This window comes from Mirounga angustirostris, unplaced genomic scaffold, assembly GCF_029215605.1.
Source record: "Mirounga angustirostris isolate CCGP_5_RB_7025 unplaced genomic scaffold, mMirAng1.0.hap1 SCAF_17, whole genome shotgun sequence".
Taxonomy (NCBI): domain Eukaryota; kingdom Metazoa; phylum Chordata; class Mammalia; order Carnivora; family Phocidae; genus Mirounga; species Mirounga angustirostris.
In genome coordinates, this window is record NW_026991725.1 from 23869873 (window position 1) to 23893953 (window position 24081).

Genomic DNA, 24081 nt, shown 5'->3' on the forward strand with positions numbered 1-24081 from the left:
ACAGAGTACAGGATAATCTTTACCAACTGTTATTTTTTGTGAAATGGTTTTCCAACACCAGTTATAGGAATTTCACATTTCAGTGACACACTTCTTATTATATGTCTGATCTCACTTGATTATAGCTGTATATTTATTTACAATGACAACACATCATCCAAGTTAACATCTCATTACAATGACAGTGCAGTTTAAAGTTGCAATTAATAAGAATCTCTCTCTCTGTCAAATAAATAAATAAAATCTTAAAAAAAAAATAAAGGAAGTGAGAAAGGTGCAGAGAAACACTTTTAATTTCCTGAGCAAAAGAATCAATGACCTGTAGAAATATTTGAAAAACCAGAGTTGAGTGGTGGTTAAAGGTATAAACTCATGTAATCCAACTATTTTGTTTGATTTCCTACTCTTTAACTCATTAGATGGGTGACCTTGGGCAACTTAACTAACCCAGCTATGCCTCAGCTCCCTCATTTGTAAAAAGGAAATACTATCTACCAAATGGGGCTGCTGAGACTATAAAATAAGGATCAGTTATACCAATTAGCACGGTAACTGGTACATAATAATGCTAAATAATCACTGGGCTTTATTTATTTACTTGTTTACTTACTTAGTATGCCCAATAATTAAAAAAAAAAAAAAATTAGCTACCCACACAAATGTGCACCAAGGCTTCTTTGAGGGATGAAGGCTAAAGCATTACTTCTTGGGTGTTCCTATCCTAATTCATTTCTTATAGCTTCCAATAACGACATGGAATTTCAAAAATCAAAGAATATCAAAACACTACAAATACCTCATGAATCTCCTTTTTTAATTTCCTAGATTTGTATTTTATTACCATTTCCTTGTTTTTATTTAATTCTATTAAAAGTATTACAATTACAAATAATTATTTCCTATTAATTGGAACACTTGACTCATATGGTATCCAAATTCATTTATCAGCTCCCACTTATAGCCACTTGCTTACCAACATATGGTCCACTGGCACAGAACTTCCTCTGGGACAACCTCAATAATCTGTCATCTTCTACCTAAAGAAGGAAAACAAAAGCTAAAATGGTAGTATTCACACTTTTTTTTTTTTTTGGAGGGGGCAACACTTCTGTGACAAAGTAGAAGGTGAAACTAGTATGGCCAAGTGACCAAGTGACTCGTGAGAACCCGAAGTGCAACAGTGATGAAGATGATGATAGACAGAATGGGAGAAAAGGCATTGCTTCTCATTTAGGCCTCAAAATAACAATACTTTAAATAAAAGGCCATGTTCTATGTAATGAAGGGATATACATGCAGACAAGAACTTTAAAGTGTTACCATTTTCTCAAGGATACATAACGATAAATAATACTACAGCAAGCTGTTTTTATCTTTATAGAGGGAGGTTATATCTCCAGACTCTTCCACTTCTAGAAAGTGGCAACCTCAGATTAGCATGTTAGGAATTCAAATTTTTAGAATGACCAATAAACATGAAAAAGACCAATACACATGACAGAGGCACACACCTTGCTTCAAAGGCTGAGCTTTGCAATGAAACACAAAAAAAGTGGTGGGGGGAAAACTGCAAAACACTAAAAAGCCAGAAGCAACAAAGGCAAGTACATATTTAAAAAAAATACTTCAACAGTATGCGTTCATTTGTTTTACTTATCATTTGTTAATATGTCCTGGAACATTTTAAATAACGTTAAGATATAACAGATTTAGCATCACCCACATCAAATGTAAAATTAGGCCATGACCTTTATGGATAAACTGACTACACAAGACAGAATTGAAAAGCTGAAAGATCTGAGTAAAGCAGCAATGACCACTTTGATGCCACAAAGAACTTGCTAATGAACTTAAACACTGCATCCATCACTGATTAGTTATTTGTCAGAGATGTCGTCGAGAAAGTTGAAAGGTGACTTTTAAATTGATTCAGAAATAAAGCAAAAATGTTTACATTTAGGGAATATAAAGTGAGAAATAAATCATAATCAAGATATTATATGTTGGAGTGCTCTCCTTTTTTTAAAGGAATTAAGAGTCATAGATAGGCTTTTTATTTTTATTATAGTGTGAAATGGAGGATGAGTTTGGCTTATGTGTGGACAAAAAACAACAAAACAAAGAAAGTAAGACTTTGAAAGTAGCTTGATGGAAAAGTTAATTTAGTCTCAGTAACACAGAGGAAGTCAGGTATTAGTATTCTGATACCTTAAAAATGTGTTCTGCTTGAAGAAAAAAATATGGCCTAATAGTCTGTTTTACATGTAATCACTAAAGTGTTGACAGTTTTTGAAGGAATGAAATCCCCAGGGGTGAAAAGAACAATCATCTTTGTAGCATGTCATTATTCTTAAAAACAGATAAAATGAAAACTCCTTGTTAGTCAATATAGAACGTCAATGTCAAGTTTGATCAGGCATCTCCTATTAACAGACCAGTTCAAAGTGGAGGAAGAAGAGTAGAAAGAAACAAAATGGTCATAATGGTCTAATAGAAGGTCACTAAGCTTCTAGATATCTTTTCCCACCAATAAGAAATGATTGATTGCATTCCCTAAACTACCTTTTCAAATGCTCAATCTAACTGAGAGGTCTTCAAATGTGTATACTTTATTATAAAATACAATCATGTTTAAGGGTAAGATGTGGCTCCAGAAGGTTAACCTGCAAGCACTGTAACAAATCAGTAAACTGGGGTGCATTTTGAGAGTACAAGGGCTAGGTTAAGTGTCACCTAGAATTCTTACCGTACAAAAACCCAAATTTACTAACTTAACTTAGAATGCCATATTGAGAAAATCTTTGCAAAACATACTTAGTTTTATGGACAGTGCAGAACCACAAGAGTGAACATACACCAAAAAAGAGCTATGAATCTTCCTCCCTAAAAATGAACAGTAATTAATTCTCTGTGCAGGTCAAAAAACCATGGCAAAGAAATAAAAGAACAATTCCATAATTTCATATAATTAAACTAAGTTAAGATAAACTTCTGGTATGCGTTGAAGGCTGATGTGTAACTCTCAGTGCTCTTGGGGGGACAACTCATTTTGAAGCATGCCTCTCTGAACGCAGCTAACAGTTCAACTAATAATAGTGCAATTCTAATCAAAATCACACTGCCACCCAACCAACATTAAAACTAATTTAAGGGACACCTGGCTGTCTCAGCTGGTAGAGCACACGACTCTCAGTCTCAGGGTTGTGGGTTCGAGACCCAAGTTGAGCACAGAGATTACTTAAAAATAAAATCTTTAAAAAAACCCCTAGTTTTAAAGAATACTGTAAATTGGTGTAGAATTTTAACAACTGCTATTTCTGCATCTATTGAAGTGATTATGTGGTTCTTCACCTGTATTCTGTTAATGTAGTGATTATGAATCAATATACTGTTGTTTGTTTGTTTGTTAAGATTTTATTTATTTGACAGAGAGACAGCCAGCCAGAGAGGAAACACAAACAGGGGGAGCGGGGGAGGGAGGAGCAGGCTTCCCAAAGAGCAGGGAGCCCGATGTGGGACTCGATCCCAGGACCCTGGGATCATGACCTGAGCCGAAGGCAGCCACCTCACCAACTGAGCCACCCAGGTGCCCCTGTTTTTTTAACTGTTAAACCAACTTTGCATTCCTGGAATAAACCCCACTTGTTCATTTTAGATTTATATCAAGGGGTGACTGGCTGGCTCAGTCAGAAGAGCAAGCAACTCTTGATCTCAGGGTCATGAGTTCAAGCCCCACATGGGGTATGGAGATTACTTAAATAAGTAAATAAATAAATAAATAAACTTAAAAAAAAAAAAAGGAACATATCAAGTTTACAGTTTTCCTTGGGGACAGTAAAAGTAGACAACATTTTGTTTTCTGCTGTAAGTACGTATGATTTTAATGATGTGGGGGACAAACTATTCAGTATAGAGATAATAAATCACTGAGAAAACAATGCAAAGGCTGGCTTAAATGTTACTTAGAATACTTAAAGTACAGAAAAGCAAATTTGATAACACTGACTGAATTTCATTTAATACAGTAGCAGATGAACTGGAGGACTTTTTATAAGGTTACCTGTTCTGCTTCCACATAAATGAGGGGGAATCCCATTTGTTTGGTCCAGGTATTCATCACCGCTGCTATAGGTTTACCACTGGCATTTTCTAAACTTTCCCAGAGATCCTCTAGAAGATAAACACAAACAATGAAAATCTAAAATGTTGACATTTTTGTTTTCCTAAACAAACCAGAAATTTTACATAACTCCTGACACTACATTGCTAACCAATTTTTTGGTTCTTTCAGGTTCAGGAGACAAACAGGGGGTCAAATTAATGTCCCCTCGCCTCCCCATCAAATAAATTCTATTACAAAAACTGGTCTTTTAGTCTAAGATGTCCTTAATTGTTCCAATTTACTAAAAAAATCACAAATTATAGGGGTGCCTGGCTGGCTCAGTCGGTGGAGCATGCGACTCTTGATCTCGGAGTTGTGAGTTCGAGCCCCACGTTGGGCCTAGAGTTTACTTAAAAAGAAAATCACAAATTATAATAACCAAAAGATAAACAGGTGAGTTCAAACAAGAAGAAATAGAAACAAATAGAAACATATTCAAGATCACCCCTAAATAATCATCCACAAACTTATAACCATTATACCCATTTGATTAACAGAGGTTAAAAAATATTCAATGCTCTGAGGTTGAAGTAAAACTCACAGGGTCAAACAGCACTGGTGGTCAAGTAAACAAAAGAGCAATACAATGTGATACACACTAGAATTGGGACATGAACAGAGGAAAAGCCCTTCAAGAAAAATCCAAGAAAAGGGCGCCTGGGTGGCTCAGTTGGTTAAGCGACTGCCTTCGGCTCAGGTCATGATCCCGGGGTCCTGGGATCGAGTCCCACATCGGGCTCCCTGCTCGGCAGGGAGTCTGCTTCTCCCTCTGACCCCATCCCTTCTCATGCTGCTTCTCTCTCAAATAAATAAATAAAATATTAAAAAAAAAAAAAAGAAAAATCCAAGAAAAATAAAGGCTTCACAAGAGTTGGCTTTTGGTCTCCATCTTGAAGAGGAGTTGTTCATTAGGCTGACAAAGGGAAAAGGGCAATCCAGGTAGACAGAATAAATGGTCTATGTACAAAGAAGAAAGTGTAAGAAAAGACAGAAAATATCAGTAACAGCAAATTTTCAATAAGCTGAAGACAGAGGCCCAGGTGTGGGAGCACTGAGGCTGAGCTGCTAAGACTGTGGGGCTCTACTGTGGAGGGGAGTGAAGTATCTTGAGTGTTTTTAATTAGTAGGTGATGCAATCAGAGATTTGCTTTAGAAAGATAACCCTGGCAAGCCTCAGAGTGAGAGAGAAAACCAAAGAGAGTACTAAGCTGGTAGGCAACTGCAGAATTCAGGAGAGAGATCATAAAGGCACGAATTAAGGAAAGGGGAGTAAGGAGAGACAGAGGATCAAAACCATGGATGGTGACTGCACTGTGTCTGAACTACCAATTGTCTTTCATAACATAAGCAAACCAAGAAAAGGTCCATGGTAGGCCTCGCTGTGCAAAAGGTGGCCTATAAACCAGCCACTGGCTTCACCGGGAGCTTGTTAGGCAGATCCTCAGGTCTTAACCCAGACCTACTTAATTAGAAACATTTCCATAGACCCTGGGTCACTGTGTGTACATTATAGTTTAAGAACTATAAGGTTCTGGGGCACCTGGGCGGCTTAGTCGTTAAGTGTCTGCCTTGAGCTCGGGTCATGATCCCAGGGTTCTGGGATTGAGCCCCACATCGGGCTCCCTACTTGGCGGGAAGCCTGCTTCTCCCTCTCCCACTCCCCCTGCTTGTGTTCCCTCTCCCGCTGTGTCTGTCTCTGTCAAATAAATGAATAAAATCTTTAAAAAAAAGAAAAAAGAACTATAAGGTTCTTTCCTCATGTATTATATGTATGATGCTAAAGACTCAGAAAACTTACAGGAGCACATTCTCTGTAGTTCTGCTTTAAGGAACAGAATGCCTCTCTCTTTTATAAACTGAGGTGGAAATTTACAGCAGGGGGTGGGGGTAGGGTAGGAGGGGAGAGTGTCAGGGTTACATCATGTCCTGAACAGAGAGGCAGATATACTCTGTATTTTTAATTCACAGGTCACAAACCTCAGGAACAGCCCATGCCAGGCCTCTCTGAACTTTTGTCATTCTATTAGATACTAGTGACATTACATAAATCTTGTTTTTTTTAAGATTTTATTTATTTATTTATTTGACAGAGAGAGAGAGAGACAGTGAGAGAGGGAACACAAGCAGGGGGAGTGGGAGAGGGAGAAGCAGACTTCTTGCTGAGCAGGGAGCCCTATGTGGGGCTCGATCCCAGGACCCCAGGACCATGACCTGAGCCAAAGGTAGATGCCCAACCAACTGAGCTACCCAGGTGCCCCCACAAATCTTGCTTTTAAACTATTTTTGTTCACTGAAGAACTCAAAACTCCAACTCTGGCTCTTTTTCATCTTCAATCAACTCCTACCTTTATTCTTTCTTTTGACTCCCATACACAATAAATCATAGACCACTATACACTCTTAAACCACGAAAACTCTTAAACCTTCACTGAAACTCACTGCAGTAGTTCCACAAGTTCAGTAAAAGATGGTTAATTTGTAGCAATTTTAATGGCCATTGGTCAATTTAGGCCAATAAAACCAATGAGTCACCAAAAAGAGCAAGTTCTGGTAAGGTAAACCAAACTCTTCAGACTCTCTGAGGTGGCAGGACACTGAGCTACAGAGAGCAGAGTTCTGGAGGGGGACAAGAAGGATAACGGGTTCTGATTCATGTTGATCTATGACTTAACACATGGCACCAAACAGGTCAACTTTATTTCCTATCTATCACACGGAAGGTTAAGCATTTGGAAAAAAGTAAATGTCCCGCTCTGGATAGAGTGCCAACACCTTCTCTTCACTGCTATCTCAAGCTATTAAAGATTACCTGTGGCAGCATTCTTTTGTTGGAACTTGGTTAAATACATGTTCATTCCTTTCTTAAAGTCCTGAGAAAACACAATTTTTAAAATCCAGGAGATTAAGACCTTGGAATTTATAGTGTATTTGCATATTAGTACTCAAAAGCTAATTTACTCAAATTAGCTGAGTGTTGGACTTACTGAAAAACATCTATCCCTCTAATGTCTACTGTCTTTTATTTAAGAATGCATACTCTTTGCCTTCTGCATTTGCTTTTAAGTTTTATACCAGCCTCCCACACATCCCCCAAACACATTTACACATCATTCATCTAAGAGACCACAAGAGTCAATATAAAAAGAAAAGAAGATAAGCCAGATCAGGGTAATATCCTCCTAGAGTCTAGAAAAATTACTTAGGAACTTAATCTAGATAAAAGTAGACACTTTTTTTCCATGCAAAACACTATGATTTCATCATAAAAGGATGGAAGATTTTTTTTTTTAATTGCTTTTTTACCTTATCCCCAATGTAGTCATGGAGCATTCGGATGACAGATGCACCTTTGCTATATGATATAGCGTCAAATATCTCATCAACTTCAGCAGGATGGCCCACACTGACCTGGCAGACAGTGTGATTCAGGGTTATGACAGGAAGCAGACAGCCTGTAATACTAAATTACATAAAAAGCTTTCTAGAAAAACCCTCCTAACTCATAAGATACTTTTCTGCCTTTAGTTCACTCATAAATGCATATTAATGATCCTTAAAAAGACTGTAGTAACTAACACTAATAAAGCGGAGTATATAACATGATCCCCACCATCTCTGTGGGTCTTGGCTCGGCTTTGCTGGGAGGCAAATCACCATGGATCATTTTATTGGGGAATTGGGAGACGGAGGAAGGGAGAGATGAGAAACATTGGATTTCTTGCAACTAACTGTAACAGCTTATAATTACATAGGACTTTGGATAAATATGTCAAGGTAGACTATAAGTTCTTTGGAGGCAAAATCTGTTCATATAAACTAGTCAAAATAAGGATAGGCTAAGTCAAGAGAAATAAAATTTTATATATATTTTAGACAATGACAACAATAAAAGAATACGTTCAGAATTTTCTTTGCAACAACGGAATCATAATGTTCCCTTGTGCATACTGCCCAACAGGCATGGTTCTCCCATACTGTTCAATAAAAATGTATTTAGTGAATGCTTATGGGTATATATAGCACTTGCCTCTACAAAGATAAAATTCTTATACTGTCTACCTTAAAAAGAAACATAATTAGTACTTACTCTTGTGAGATTTTCAAGACTGAAAATATGAGCTATAAAAACAAGTGAATTGCCCATGCAATTTTCTTTTCTTTTCAGGCTCCTAAGTATCTCTATAACAAATTACTTATTTCATTAGAAATGAGAGCAAAGGCCAATAGTTGAAAAGTATGGCTCACTTCAATAGGATGGCTGTTATCTAAAGCATCAAGTTCCTGGGCACGAGTGTAATCAGCAGATACAAACTGAGTCCAGATATCATACTCTGGGAAGCAGTGGTCTACACACAAATATTCAATCCATGATGCAAAGCCTTCATTTAACCAAAGATGAGTCCACCACTCCTAAAAACAAAAGAAAGAAATGTGTAAAGAAAACAAAGTATTTATCATTCCACTAATTTGAAAAACTCACATGTCCCTTCCATTATACTCTACAACTTACAACTTATTAAGCCAAAATTCAGTAAAAACATTCAGTAAATAACTCACGTCTCTAAACAAAAAAGATGCTTAAAAGAGATGCTAGGGCACCTGGGTGGCTCAGTTGGTTAAGCGACTGCCTTCGGCTCAGGTCATGATCCTGGAGTCTCGGGATCGAGTCCCGCATCGGGCTCCCTGCTCAGCAGGGAGTCTGCTTCTCCCTCTGACCTTCCTCCTTCTCATGCTCTCTATCTCTCATTCTCTCTCTCTCAAATAAATAAATAAAATCTTAAAAAAAAAATTTAAAAAAAAAAAAAAAGAGATGCTAAAAGAAGGCCAACTGGTGATTTTGGCATTAGGCCTGAGGGACATTTCAAAACATAGCTAAGTAACTTTTTATTACCAAAGCTAGATAAAAATGGAAGGAAAAAGGGAGGGAGGGAGGGGAGAAAGCCCTCATATGGAAAAGGGGAAGAGGGCAGATAAATGTAGGCAAGAGCCTATATTGTCAGGTAAAATTTAGTTTAATAAATCAGAAAGCTACCAGGACCAAATAAGGAAAACTGGGAAGGATTTCCATAATGACTGACTGACGAGTTAAACTTTCTAGATAAACAGAAAAGCAGTACCGCTCATATAAAATTAGGTAAAATTAACAGAAGTATCATGGCAGTAAGTAGTTCAGTAATGAACGGTGTTTAAGTATTTATGGAATATAAAATTCTCACCTGCTAATAAGAATTAACAGTAGAATGGACAAAGAATACAAATGAGTCACAGATAAAACCAACTTTTAAAAAAAGTCAACTTTTTAGAAAGAGATTTTAATCTAAGTTTCATTAAAGTTGATTAAATCTCTTACAAAAAGAAAGCAATATAAGAATCCAAGATAAATGCTAAAGGACTAATGCAATGGTGAAAAGCAAAAAGGCATTTATTTAAAATTCTGAAAAGATAAAATATTTTCAATATTAAGTGATGAAAGGCTATCTAAGTGCTTTGTGCACTTAACTAGTAGCTTCCACAAAGATAAGCTGGTACAGAGCTAGTTATTCACCAACCTATCATGAGCCCTTAAATTTCAGTTAAAGAAACAATTGACATCTAATAACTAGAACAGTTGCTCAAATCCAGTAAAAAGTTGCTTAAAAGCTATATGAGAATGTGCACATTTCCCCTACTAAAATTTATTGCTGGTAGTTTAAAAATAAAATCATAAAAAATGAAGACTGCTCAAAGCTAACAAATATTGTTTGGTAGCAACAAACTTGCTACATTAGGAGAAGAAAATATTTCTGTACATATTTGAATACAGGTACCAGCATACTTAATTCCACATGAAATTATATTTCAAAACTTTTTCTCACCCCTAAGTAAAATTTTAAACACCCAAAGCAAAAGGAAATGGTTTAATTTTAAGGGCTGGCTTTCTTTAAAAGCTGTCTCAGACACGTAATAGTTGCTAAATGTCTTACTTTCTTGCTTATTCCTATGCCATATGGACTCAACTAACATCCAAGTCAGGTTCTGCTCTTTGGCAGCCTAAAATGCTATCAGGGAATTTGGCTGGCTCCAGAATCTCCAGTTCTTTCTTTGCAGAGGTACTTCTAGTTCATTCATTAAACTCTGTGCTCCCAAACTTGAACACAGCTAGCCGACATAGATAGTACTTATTTGGAGTAAGAGGGAAAGGTCAAGACTTAAGAACAGAGATCATTCACTGCAAACGCTGCAAAATTTACTGCAAACATAATAAATAATAATTTCAATGGGACAGCTGGAAATTTTAATATACTTTACAGTTACTCCCTAGTTTCATTTCTATCCAATTTCAACTTAACATTTTAGGCAATGAGAAAACTGACTCCTAAAAACATTTCAACCTAACTGATCATGTTGTTATTTATCAGGTTACTTTTCAGCTACTAAACTACATAATAAATATGCTCAAGAAACTATAGTTAGCCTGTAATCTCTGTACCTAAGAGGAATCTCTTTCTCTCACTCAAATTAGTATTATGACTTTGCCATTTGCAGGCAAATTCTACAACAGTTTAGGAAGTATTTTGTGTTGAATAAAGACTATCCACATACTCTTGATTGACACAGAGATTCTGATAAACACTGTTCAAAGTGGATGTTCTAAAATAAAGATTTTCGATCATTCATTTATTTTTTAGTACTATGTTCCAGTCAAACCTGAAATACTATGTAGCCAAAATAATATGCAGTAGGATGAAGATAAATATATTTGAGCACTTAAAAATATTAAATACCATAGTAACAAGATTTCCAAACCATTGATGGGCGAGTTCATGTCCCACAACCAGAGCAACCCACTGGCGTGATGAAGAACAGGAATTTTTTGGATCAATAAGCAATGCAGTCTCCCTGTGTTAAAAAAAAATTTTTTTTAAACAATGTAAGTATTGCAATAAAAGGCATGCACAAATGGGGGAGGGAGATTCAAATGGTAAATAAGACGGTCAAGTTAGGCTTTAGAGATGTCAAGAAAACATTTCCCCAGAGGTACAGAACAGAAAAAGTTCTGGGAAGATTAAAGACTATTCCAACAGAATTCATACAACAGCAGATCAAAGGTGTGACACAAGTTTAAACATCAGTTTGTAACAGGACAGATGCCTTAAGTTTTAAAAAACTTTGTCTAAGGGATTAGGGATTATTGTGCTAGACAGAGAGAGTAAACAGTCCTCCCATTAAAAGAAGGGGAGTGGCAAGTGGGGGGAACATGCATTCCACAGTCCCAAAAAGAACACTGAGCAGGCTGTCCAAAACTTAACTCATCAAAGAAGGCGGGGCAAAAACCTGTTTACAGACCCTGCTTTAAAAACTATACAACCCACATGTCTGTATTGTGGTGACAGATATGTAAAAACTTGGCTAGAAAACATTAAAGCAGAGACAGTTCTTCAAGCTGGAAAAATAACTATGAAACTCCTGGGAGGAAGAGAAGGCACCAAAATGAGAAAGTCAGCCAAAAATAGATCTAAAAATGTTACTAATGCCAGATGCTCACTTTAAAATCTTACAATCTCAGATAGTAGCACCAGAGGGTGTTCATCTGCATTCTTAAAATGTGCGCAGAAGTTGGGGAGGTAGGAAAATTTACAGCAGATCATAAAGCAGAAGCTACTCAACTGGTGATTAGGAGTGAAGCTCTTATGAAATCAGTGATTGAAAAGATAAGGCAGGGTAATGCATCATTAACATACCTATAAGTAACAAGGCCCCAGTTCTCCATGGCACCTTCATAAAATAAACATAAACATTTATTGATATATGTACATACTTCTTCCTCAAAATCACAAAATTTAAAAAAGTTATTACAATTCAGCAATAAAATGAAATTTACTTTACCAGCTGCAAAGTCTGCAATAGCAATGAGATCAATTTTAGGTAGAGGATAAGGAACATTGAAGTAGTCCTTATAAAAAGGCAGGGTTTTAGCAGCAACCTACAAAAGTATAAACAAAAGAACCATCTGATAAATATTTTATTGTAATTCATATAGAAATCCACAAAGGAATCCTGTTGCAAGCCAAAGCTTCTCAAGTTACTAGAAACCAACCCCGGGGAACCCTACCTCCAAAAGTCTTTGGCTTTTGTTAATGTTGGCCAAACTTTAATCCATCTATAATATATTGGTATGAAAAATATACTACATCTTTTCCCACCCATTCTGTGGATAAATAAATTCCACTCTAATATTCTCTTAATCATTGTCTTGTAAAATGCTAAGGTAACACCAAGGTTGGTAGTTTCAAAATTCTATTAAAAATAAAACCAAAGTACACAAATTTCAGACTAAATTATAAATAATTGTACTAATAATTGATCAGAAATGTAAATTCCCCAACCTGGAGTTATGGACTGTTGGAACAATCCTCTTCAAGTACATTTACCTCTAACGCAAATTTTCCTTGCTCTGCTTTGCCAACAGGGGTGTAAACACGGACACACACACCATCTTTTGACCTTGTTTCTACAAAGTCATATTCACCCACAACAAATGCCACCAGATATGTAGACATGACAGGTGTGCGGGCAAACTTCACTTCCACTACATTTTCATCATCAGGGTATGGTTTCCGATCAATTACATTCTTAAAAAAAGAGAGAGAAAAAAATTTAAACAGATTTACATTAAATACCTTAAAGCAAATACTAGCCAAAAACTCTGCTGCTTCTCCTTCCCCCTTCCAGCACTGCTTACTTATCTATCCCAATTCATCCACCGCTTTTATGCTGTCAAAATCTTTCCTATTAAGAAGGAAACACTAAGAAGTTGGGGGCTAAAGTGTTAAAACTCCCAAGGATCTATGAGAGAAAAGAAGCAACTTTTCTTGAATACCTATTATATGCCAGGCACTGGGATGTTTTAAGTAAGACCTCAATACTTTTCAAGTGAAATAAAGATAAAAGGCAATAATTATTAATGAAGGGTAATTGTGAAATCTGCATTTCAAAGGGTACAGATATCTAAATTTAGAGCATTCTCTATACCAAGGCTGGCTCTAAGCAAATTTGTGGAGGAATTTCCACTTGACCTACAGAGTTCCTAATTTCTCTTTGTTGTCCACCCCCCCCCTTCTTCCTATTCAGGAGCTCTACTTTCACAAGATCTATTCTTTCTTCCAAGGAAGACTTATTCAAGAACAGACCTGATAAATTCATTCATACTAAACTGTAAAATAATATTTCGGTTTAATATATTAGCCTCCTTTTTAGGAATATTTGAGAAGAGAATGGCATTCTATGGAATTCTCTGCACCATAAGGAGGCAAAAGCCAGGTATTTTCAGGTACAGTAGGCTTTTCCAAATTCCCCAGATTCATATTACAGGCTATCGGGTACTTCTGTCTTAAACAGTATATTTCAAGTGGTAAATGCTTACTCTATTTATGAAAGAGATAATGACATCAGTGAAGAGAGCATATTCTAAGAAACCCAAATACACTTCATTACATGCCTATATCTTTTGGCATTTAATAAGAAAGTCAGATTTTTTTTCAGGCAGTATTTATTAAACTTATCACTTTTTCAGTTTTCCAAATTAAAGTTTATAAGAAATTTCTTCCATGAGGAAGGAAACTCCAAATAAGGAAATTTAAAAAAAGAGGGCTTACTGGAAATAAAGAAAATGAACATCTGTGCTCCTGTTATGTATCAAGCACCGTGCTAAGTGGTTTCATGCTACTGCATCTAACCAGAAAACTAAGTATTATAAACGCTTATTCAAATTTTAAATATAACTTACAAACACATACATACCATGTTTGATAAAGCTACTCTGTCTTTAGGAACAACCAATGAGATATCAAAAGTTGCTTTGATGGCAGGCTCATCCCAGCAAGGAAAAGCCCTCCGGGCATCAGTAGCCTTAAAAAAAGAATATGAAATATAAATATTACTGAATTAACCTAACCGACTATTTCATGAAGTAACCGTCATCATCTTCTTTCTATCATCCATTCCTTCACTTGTTTAATTATTTACTTTCTACTCCATGCCAGGCAACACACTAGGGAATGACTACAGAGAAAACATGGGGCTTATTATCCCTGCCACATCAACAACGCAAAAACAAACAAAAACAAGCAATCATCCAGGAATTAGGTCTGCTACAGATCTTAACAATATACAGTATTAGAATAATTTAGAATGATACATATTTTTAAAAATATTTTTATTTATTAGAGAAAGAGCGAGCGAGAGAGAGAGAGCATGAGCAGGAGGAGCAGAGGGAGAGGTAAAAGCAGTCTCTCCACTGGGCAGGGAGCCGGATGCGAGGTTCAATACCAGGACCCTGGGATCATGATCTGAGCTGAAGGCAGACGCTTAATCGACTGGGTCACCCAGGCGTCGCAGGTCATCCATTTAATGGCATTTCCATTTACTACACATAAAACTGTCACCACTTGACTTACTTAACAAGACCTCATTTTTTTCTTCAAAAATAAAGAGTAAACTTGTTTGTTTTTTAAGAAAGAGCAAACTTGTTAAAGCAAAATAAAGTTTAGCGGTTCAGTAGAATACCAGTTATAAAAGAAACTTTAATAAAACAGAATGAAGTAAAAAAAATAGAACCAATTACAAGATTCTGTATCATGAAAAGAAGGAATAAATTATAGAGAGGTAGAGGAAGCACATACTTCTGGAAAAGTTTCTCCAAGGAAAATGTCAGATGGCTAATTGCACTCTCAAAGAAGTTAAATAAATGATGAATTCATTCAAAGAATAAATAAGACATCTGAAAAGTAAGCAGAGTACAAGGAAAGAAAAGATAGCACAGAAAAATTGAAATTAGGAGCAGCAGCGGTAGAGAAATGAATTTATACTAGAAGAAATTAAATGAGTAACATGGATAATAAGGTTTAAAAGTTTCTTTTTTTTTTTTTAAGATTTTATTTATTTATTTGACAGAGAGAGACACAGCGAGAGAGGGAACACAAGCAGGGGGAGTGGGAGAGGGAGAAGCAGGATTCCTGAGGAGCAGGGAACCCGATGCGGGGCTCGATCCCAGGACCCTGGGATCATGACCTGAGCCGAAGGCAGACGCTTAATGACTGAGCCACCCAGGCGCCCCAGGTTTAAAAGTTTCTTTAAAAAAGTTTCTAAAATATCAAAAGGACAGAGTGATGAAAGCCATCAAAACTTCATCTGAGGGATAGAGGTTAGACATAAACTTATTATGAGAGAGCAGAGCACAAACCACAGTGAAAATGTAGTATGTAATAGGAGAAAACTTGGCTACACTGAAGATCTGAATCTGAACATCAATAGGGTTCACCAATTACTATGTAAAAGTTAATAAAAAGTGAACACCTGGTAAAAATTTTTAATTTTTAAGTACAAAGAAATAATTTAACAAGCAATCAAGAAGAAAACAAAGCAAAACAAAACAATATGTTACTCTACAAGGGAAAAAACGATACTCCAGTCTGATTCTTCCCCTTGACAAAATGAGATATGAAAGACTGTGGAACAACATTTATATACCTTTGAAAGAGAAAAATTGTAAGCCAACTGTATATATCACTCTTATAGTTGAAAAGTTGGGTTTGTTATTCATTGTAGCAAGGGAAAACTCATAGTAAGGGGAACCTTGGGGTGTGTAAGAAAGAAGCTATTATATGTATATTCCGGATTTGGCAGGGTGAATTGGGGTAAGGATTTAGATTCACTCTCAATTGAGTGGGGTCAAAAAGTGGAGGCGATTCTGTGGGTGTGCATCTCAACAAATCTTACCTGTAGAGAGGGCAGCCTAGAGCAAGACTAAAACCGTAATTGATAAAGATGTCGCTCATTTTAACTAAGAGAGGGAGTTGTTCCTTATTTCATGGGTAGCACAGTGACCTTGCTTTTGTCTGTCCTTAGATGAAATTATGAAGCACCCTTGTTTTTTTTTTTCACTTTATCATGGTCTCAGAGGAACCTTGTCTGAGGTTGGTGCTCTATGATGCTGTTTACGTCAAAAAGAACAGCATGGACTAGCTGGGAGTGCTGGTGCAACTTCTGAATGTCAGGGGCTGCTCTTCTTCTTTCTCTTTTTCTTTTTTCCCCAACAAATCTATTATACACCCAGTAAAACTGGTCATGTATTAAGGCAAATGAAAGGCTTTCAGTTGTGCAAAGACTCTGGAAGTATACTACCCACATACCCTCCCTTAAAAAAATTTTATTTGGGGGCGACTGGGTGGCTCAGTCGTTAAGCGGCTGTCTTTGGCTCAGGTCGTGATCCCAGGCTCCTGGGATGGAGCCCTACATGGGGCTCCTTGCTCAGTGGGAAGCCTGCTTCTCCCTCTCTCACTCCCCCTGCTTGTGTTCCCTGTCTCGCTGTCTCTGTCAAAATAAATAAATAAAATCTTAAAAAAAAATTTTTTTTTATTTGGAGACATACTCCAGGCAACCATTCCAGGATGCAGAAGTGCACAAAGGGCTAAAGATAAGCATTGAAATAATGGAAACACAGAATTAAGCCTAAATAGCTATGGCAAATTTTTTTAAAGATTTTATTCATTTGTTTGAGAGAGAGAGAGAGAAAGCGAGGGGAGGAGCAGAGGGAGAGGAACAAGCAGACTCCATGCTCAGCATGGAGCCTGATGCAGGGCTCGATCCCACGACCCCGAGATTATGACCTGAGCCGAAATCAAGAGTCGGATGTCAAACTGACTGAGCCACCCAAGCGCCCCAATCCAAAACTTTAGGTATGCAAAACAAACAATACAGAGATACAGGCAGAAACATAAAAATAGATAGGATCAATTGTTTCATTATCCATACTGAAATGTACAGGAATAAATTTAATTAGATTTAATACTTAAAAGTACCACTAGCAAATTCAAAACAAGCTATGTAACTTGCATATACTTGATAAATAAAAATCAAAGTGCAGATAATATAGTAAGATAAACATATAGCAAGGACATGTCAAAGAATAAAAGGAATGCTATACAACAACATTACTATTAATTTGGTAGGAAAAGCCACAGGTGTCAAATACTAAGAGTATAATTTTAATTAAGAAAGGTACACAGTGAGGCACTTGCTTGGGTTCTCTCTCTCGCTGTGTCTCTCTCTGTCAAATAAATAAAAATCTTTAAAATTAAAAAAACAAGAAGAAAGGTACATAGTATAAAAGCAATTCAGGTATTGAAATTTTGTTACATATATGCATGTATACAGATGTATATGTATATACACATACATGCATATATTATTTTGTTACATATACACATACACATTTATACAAACATATGTAACAGAATTTCAATACCTGAATTGCTTTTATACTATGTACCTTTTTTTTTTTTTTTTAAAGATTTTATTTATTTATTCATGAGAGACAGAGAGAGAGAGAGGCAGAGGGAGAAGCAGGCTCCCAAGGAGCAGGGAGCCCGATGTGGGACTCGATCCCAGGACCCTGGGATCATGACCTGAGCCGAAGGCAGACGCTTAACCATCTGAGCCACCCAGGTGCCCTATACTATGTACCTTTTTAAATTAAAATTGTCTTCTTAGTATTTGATTCCTGTGGCTTTTCCTATGAAATAGTAATGCTGGTGTGTGTGTTGTGTGTGTGTATCCATTTTCCAGCCCACATCTCTAATTCTCTCCCTCTATAATGGAGATAACTGGCTTAATATAAAATAAAGATTCCAAAATCATGAACATAATTATGGCCAAAGGGACCCAGCCTGAAATAATCATGCAAATAATGGAACACAACTTTGTCAGAATATCTACTTAAGATAACAACATTTTAGAGAAGAACACCATACCTCAAACTGTGTGACAGCAGCATAGCGCACCTCTCCAGAAGGGGTAGTATATTTACTTCTGTAGAAACCTTTCATTTTGTCATTTAGCTCTCCAACAAAATCTATTTTTAAGGTTCCTGTACCTGTGATTGAAGATCAATGAAAACCACTTTAATATAGACATTAAGTACAAGTTATCAAAAATATATCCTTAAGATGCTGAGTTGACTATTTACAATGTTCAGATCATTCTTTCCTTTCTCAAACACTTCTCCTGGCAATGGGGAGAATACAGTATTTACTAAAATAAATGGCAAACTAATCCTAAAGTAAACCTTAACATCATGTTTAGGGTGACTGTTTAGAAAGTTTTTTTAACTTTATTAACTTAATCTCTAATCACCAATACGTAAAGATAAAAACAGGAAAGGAAATGAACATTTATTACTAAATGTATGACATGCTACTGTGCATGGTGCTTTAAAAATATTTAGAAACTTGGGGGCGCCTGGGTGGCTCAGTCGTTAAGCATCTGCCTTGGGCTCAGGTCATGATCCTGGAGTCCTGGGACCGAGCCCCACATCGGGCTCCCTGCTCAGCGGGAAGCCTGCTTCTCCCTCTCCCACTCCCCCTGCTGTGTTCCCTCTCTAGCTGTGTCTCTGTCAAATAAATAAATAAAATTAAAAAAAAAAAATTTAGAAACTTGGAAGTAGATATAGTCTCCATTTTTTCAGATGAGAAAACTGAGGCTGAAAAGTTAAATAATTTGCTTGAGGTCACACGATTAGTAAGTAGCAAGAATGAGATAAAAAATTTAGGCCTGTTTAATCCAAAATTCATCTTCTCTGCCAATGATGCCATATAAATTGGTCCATTTAGAGGACTTCATGCCAATTACTCCATCTTTAAGACAAAACCCTGTCTGTTCAATCCAAATGGAACACTGATTCTATACTTTTGAAAGGAACTATATAGGCAAGATCAATGATTTGGCTGGCAAAAGGGCATTAAAAACTCTTACAGTCACCTCAATCATTTGAAATGATAATATTAAAGAAATACATTTACTCAATAATTACTAAATGCAAATAAAAACGCAACATGAATATATATTCTATTGTTGTATGGGGGCAAAACCAAATTAGACAAAATGGGTACCTTCTTTCATAACAAAGATTATAATTAATACCTATTAGTCATCTACTAAATTCAGATGCATGACAAAACAATAATCCCATTCTACATTTTACAAATTAAATCCCCCCAAAAAACCAACCAGAAAAATGCTGACTTCTAATTGATCCTTTTAAAGTGCCTATTTATAACAAGATCTAGAACATGGGGATCTAACAAATCAAAGACATGGTATGACTATAAAATAATTAGGCAACCATTCTAAAACTTTTATATCCTGATGTTTTAAACTGTCATTTTGGAATGCCACAGAGCAATGACACTGACATTGTTCAGATGTTAACTCTCCCTCTTTTTGACATATCCTTTTGGATGCTCTCAGTCAGATCTTCACCTTCCAAAATGGAACTGACTTTTTTGAAAAGGTCCAAAAGTCATTTAGAGTCCAAATCTACAGAAAAAGTGAATGACAAACTGCATACTGTTTCTAGACAAAACGCTGCTGTCTATTAAGTATGTCAATTATGTAATAATACTCATTTTCATATGTGCTTCAAACTCATTCTGAAAGTAATTTCAAGAGAAAATTTCAGACCTCTGCAGCGAAGTCATCATCATTAAAAAAAGTGCCACTTTTTTTTTTTTAATGTGCCCAATGTAGGGCCTGAACTCACAACCCCGAGATCAAGAGTCCCATGCTCTACTGACTGAGCCAGCCAGACACCCGAAAGTGCCATATTCTTAATGTAATCATGCTGGGGGCGGGGGGGGATTGAAGCTCATCTGAATAAGTGTTTGTGAATCTTATTTTTTTAAAAATCAGACATTCTGTCTGAAGGGGACAATGAATGCTTTCTTAAAGAGAATGATAGATTACTGGAACAGTAAATAAGAATACAATAAAAGAATGTGAAAGAATTCTAAATGACTGATACTAAAGAATTTAACTATAATATACAATTTCTCCCTATTTTCTTTAGGAATTCACTAATCTTTAAAAAAGCAGATATATTCACATTAATAAAGTTTACAAGGACTTATCTAGTAGATTGCAAAACCCCACGACCTTTAAAAAGAAGTGTTTGATGGAATTTTATGTTGTAATTCCTTTTTTTTTTTTTAAAGATTTTATTTATTTATTTGACAGAGAGAGACACAGCAAGAGCAGGAACACAAGCAGGGGGAGTGGGAGAGGGAGAAGCAGGTCTCCCGCAGAGCAGGGAGCCCAATGTGGGACTCGATCCCAGGATCCTGGGATCATGACCTGAGCCGAAGGCAGACTCTTTTTTTTTTTTTTTAAAGATTTTATTTATTTATTTGACAGAGAGATAGACAGAAGAGCACAAGCAGAGGGAGTGGCAGAGGGAGAGGGAGAAGCAGGCTCTGCACTGAGCAGGGAACCCGATGTGGGACTCGATCCCAGGACCCTAAGATCATGACCTGAGCCGAAGGCAGACGCTTAACCATCTGAGCCACCCAGGCGCCCCTGAAGGCAGACTCTTAACGACTGAGCCACCCAGGCGCCCCCTGTTGTAATTCCATAAATGGAATTGGCCAGTCTGTTTTCACTAGTCAACTAACATGTTAAGATTTCTTTTATATAACTCATATTCCATGGGAAATCTACTTTTGCCTTTTCCTATTTGGAATAAAATGATTTAAAACTCATAACTAAATAAGAAAGGCTGCTTACACTTTTACTCGGTTTTAAATCTCCAAGGCCATCAAACCATAATAAGATACTGATAGTGGCCACTTTCAAAAAAGTGGCATACTAAACAAAATACAAAGTATTGGAAAAGGTTATTACCTGAAATTCAAACAAAACACAAGTTAAAGTTTTTTACAAATCACTAATAAATTTAACTAGTGTTATTATTTACAGTACTAATTACAAAATATTTACTATTAATATAGTAGAATTATAGGGCAAAAACAGGAGGAAAAAAACTTAATAAATGTCAACTTATCAAATTTACATCATACTAAAGAACTGATTGCCAGATTGTCTAATTTTATACCTGTTTGCCCACATAATTTACATTGCTTCCTCACATTAGACACCTTATCCACTGTATGCAATATTTATCTGCTTGGGATGATAAACCTTTTAAAACATACAATAAGCCCATTTATAAATTAAACAACTGGAAAACTGCAACTTCCACCAAAAACCTTATTTCTTGGGGCGCCCGGGTGGCTCAGTCGGTTAAGCGTCTGCCTTCGGCTTACGTCATGATCCCAGGGTCCTGGGATCGAGCCCCGCATCGGGTTGAGCAGGGAGCCTGCTTCTCCTTCTCCCTCTGCCTGCCTGTCTACTTGTGATCTGTCAAATAAATAAATAAAATCTTTAAAACAAACTAACAAAAAACACCTTATTTCTTTAAAGCTTAGGAGAGTATAATTGCTGTAAAACCTGAAGTAGATCTTGAAATAATTCAATAAAAATTTAATGAGCCTACTAAATGCCAAAAAATTAAAGACAGATTAATTTGTATAAAAAGGGAGTAAAGGTCTCTGCCTTTGTGTCACCATTTCCTGTGACCCTGTTTTTCACTCTTAGAAATGTCAATATCACCTAGTGTTTCTCTAAATAAACACCACTCTGCAGGATCCTTAACAAATGATTCTGAAGTTGTTGTCAGCTTACAATGATCATGGTAATTTAACCATTACTCTAGAATGTGCCAACTTCGGAAAAGAAAATGTGTTGCTTAGCTATGAAATAGTTGGCATGACTGTTAAGTCTGGTGAGGCTAAACACAAAGGTTACTAATGTCCTTTCAATATATGCTCCCTATTCCCTTACCAGAAGATAGAATGCTTGTACAGCCTACTAAAACTTGAAAAAATAAGGATGTCATTTTTAAAGCGAAGAATGACTGGGTTATTGTGTTCCAGAGAATCTTGGGAAAATGTGAAAGCCAATGATTTTCAGACATATTTACAGATGCTCAATAACCAATATTAGTCTCATCTCAAATAGGATAATTTCTTTTTTAAAAAAAAGATTTTATTTATTTATTTGAGAGAGATCAAGTGAGTGGGTGAGCACAAGAAAAGGGAGGAGCAGAGGGAGAGGGACAAGACGACTCCATACTGAGCATGGAGCCCAACTGAGGGCTCCATTTCACGACCCCAAAATCATGACCTGAGCGGAAATCAAAAGCCCAACAGACTGCGCCACCCAGGTGCCCCTCAAATAATTTCTAATTCTAATATTTATATCAGTTACTTATTTATACTGTTGTATTAACTAAAAATCTCCCAAACTCTGTCAAATTATAGTATACAAAAGGTCATAACCTTCTCTGACCTTAGAAATGACTTCACAATTTACCATGTCTGCTGTAAATAGTTCTCATCAAGAATGACAAAGCTCTTATATACTGATAACTGACCCATTTTTTTAAAAGATTTATTTATTTATTTTAGAGAGATTGAGAGAGAGTGGAGGGAGGGACACAGGGAGAGAATCCCAAGCAGACTCCCCACTGAGCAGAGCCCAAGGTGGGGCTCCATCCCACCACCCTGAGATCACGACCTGAGCCAAAACCAAGAGTCAGAAGCTCAACCAACTGAGCCACTCAGGTGCCCCTGACCTCTTTTATTTACACACACACACAAACACGTAAGGGAAAAGAAGGGTGCAGAATATGATATAGCATGTTAGTTTCTGTGTTCTTAAACAGTATATGCAGAAATGCTTACAAACCACTGAATAGTTTTAAAAGGATACATAGGAAACTGGTTGCTTCTGAGAAGAGCTGAGAGAAGAAGAAAGGGCTAGGATGGCAAACACATTTCTACTATATATCATTTGAATTTTAAACAATGTATTATATTTTTATAATATTTAATTAAAAAATAAAAAGCATAATATGGTGGTTAGAAGTATAGACTTTTGGATTAAACTGCATGGTTAGGCTCTGCCACCTAACACCAATTAACCTTGGGCAAGTTATTTAATTAAACCATCTTTGTGCCTTAGTTTATCTATAAAGTGCAGATAACAGAAACTATCTCAAAAGGGATTAAATAAATTAGTATTTATGATGCACATAAAACAGTACCTGGCACAGATGAAGCATTCAATAGAATATGCGTGTATTATACCTGTATGTACACATATAACACACATGCTCCTTCTAGGAGTTTCTGCCTATTCTTACCTGCTCAATTCTAGCAAATACATTCTAGCTTCTTTTGATAATCTAGTATCTTGAAATTTTTGACTTAATAATGTCATATTTCCTAATGCTGAACAATTGAATCTACTATCTTTACACAGACACACACACACACACACACGTGCGTGCCAGATTTATTTATCTTCTGGAATGATTTTAAAAGCTTGTTTTAAAATATCTTTGCTCCCAGGACGCTTGGGTGACTCAGTCGGTTAAGTGTCTGCTTTCAGCTCAGGTCATGATCCCAGGTCCTGGGATGGGAGTCCGGCATTGGGCTCCTTGCTCAGCGGGGAGCCTGCTTCTCCCCCTGCTCGTGTTCTCTCTCTGACAAATAAATAAATAAAATCTTAAAATATTTTTGCTCCTCTCCATTTTTTAATTTCTGCTCTTAAATCTTTCTCTCTTCTTTTTTTTTTCTTATTTATTTATTTATTTATTTTTAGAGATTTTATTTATTTATTTGACAGAGACAGAGACAGTGAGAGCAGGAACACAAGCAGGGGGAGTGGGAGAGGGAGAAGCAGGCTTCCTGCTGAGCCGGAAGCCCCATGCGGGACTCGATCCCAGGACCCTGGGATCATGACCTGAGCCGAAGGCAGTCGCTTAACCAACTGAGCCACCCAGGCGCCCTCTCTTCTGCTTTTTTAAAGTTACCCATTCTTATCTAACTTTGATCTTGATACTTAGCGATTAATTTTCAGTTTTAACTAAATATGCTGAGTAATGTTTTACTTGCATCCTACATATTATGTAGTAACTTCATTATTCAGTTCTAAATATTTTCTAATTTCCATAACAAATCTTCTTTGATATTAATTTTCAGAGG

General features: G+C 36.6%; 1 protein-coding gene across 2 annotated transcripts in view; it reads right to left on the reverse strand.

The window, feature by feature from the left end:
• Positions 1 to 24081, reverse strand: part of NPEPPS (aminopeptidase puromycin sensitive) — a 94202-nt gene that overhangs the window by 17852 nt on the left and 52269 nt on the right. Inside the window, exons 1-12 of one of the 2 annotated variants that reach the window (XM_045889033.3) lie at positions 20759 to 20782; positions 17953 to 18074; positions 13943 to 14050; positions 12574 to 12774; positions 12029 to 12125; positions 11884 to 11917; positions 10927 to 11041; positions 8408 to 8572; positions 7466 to 7570; positions 6972 to 7032; positions 4061 to 4170; positions 974 to 1037 (exon numbers count right to left, since the gene is read on the reverse strand). In XM_045889033.3, the coding sequence (XP_045744989.1) occupies positions 974 to 1037; positions 4061 to 4170; positions 6972 to 7032; positions 7466 to 7570; positions 8408 to 8572; positions 10927 to 11041; positions 11884 to 11917; positions 12029 to 12125; positions 12574 to 12774; positions 13943 to 14050; positions 17953 to 18027 (1135 nt within the window). In that variant the 5' untranslated portion in view covers positions 18028 to 18074; positions 20759 to 20782. Of the gene's footprint in view, positions 1 to 973; positions 1038 to 4060; positions 4171 to 6971; positions 7033 to 7465; positions 7571 to 8407; positions 8573 to 10926; positions 11042 to 11883; positions 11918 to 12028; positions 12126 to 12573; positions 12775 to 13942; positions 14051 to 17952; positions 18075 to 20758; positions 20783 to 24081 lie in introns of those variants that run through there. The other variant, XM_045889032.3, reaches the window with a different exon arrangement.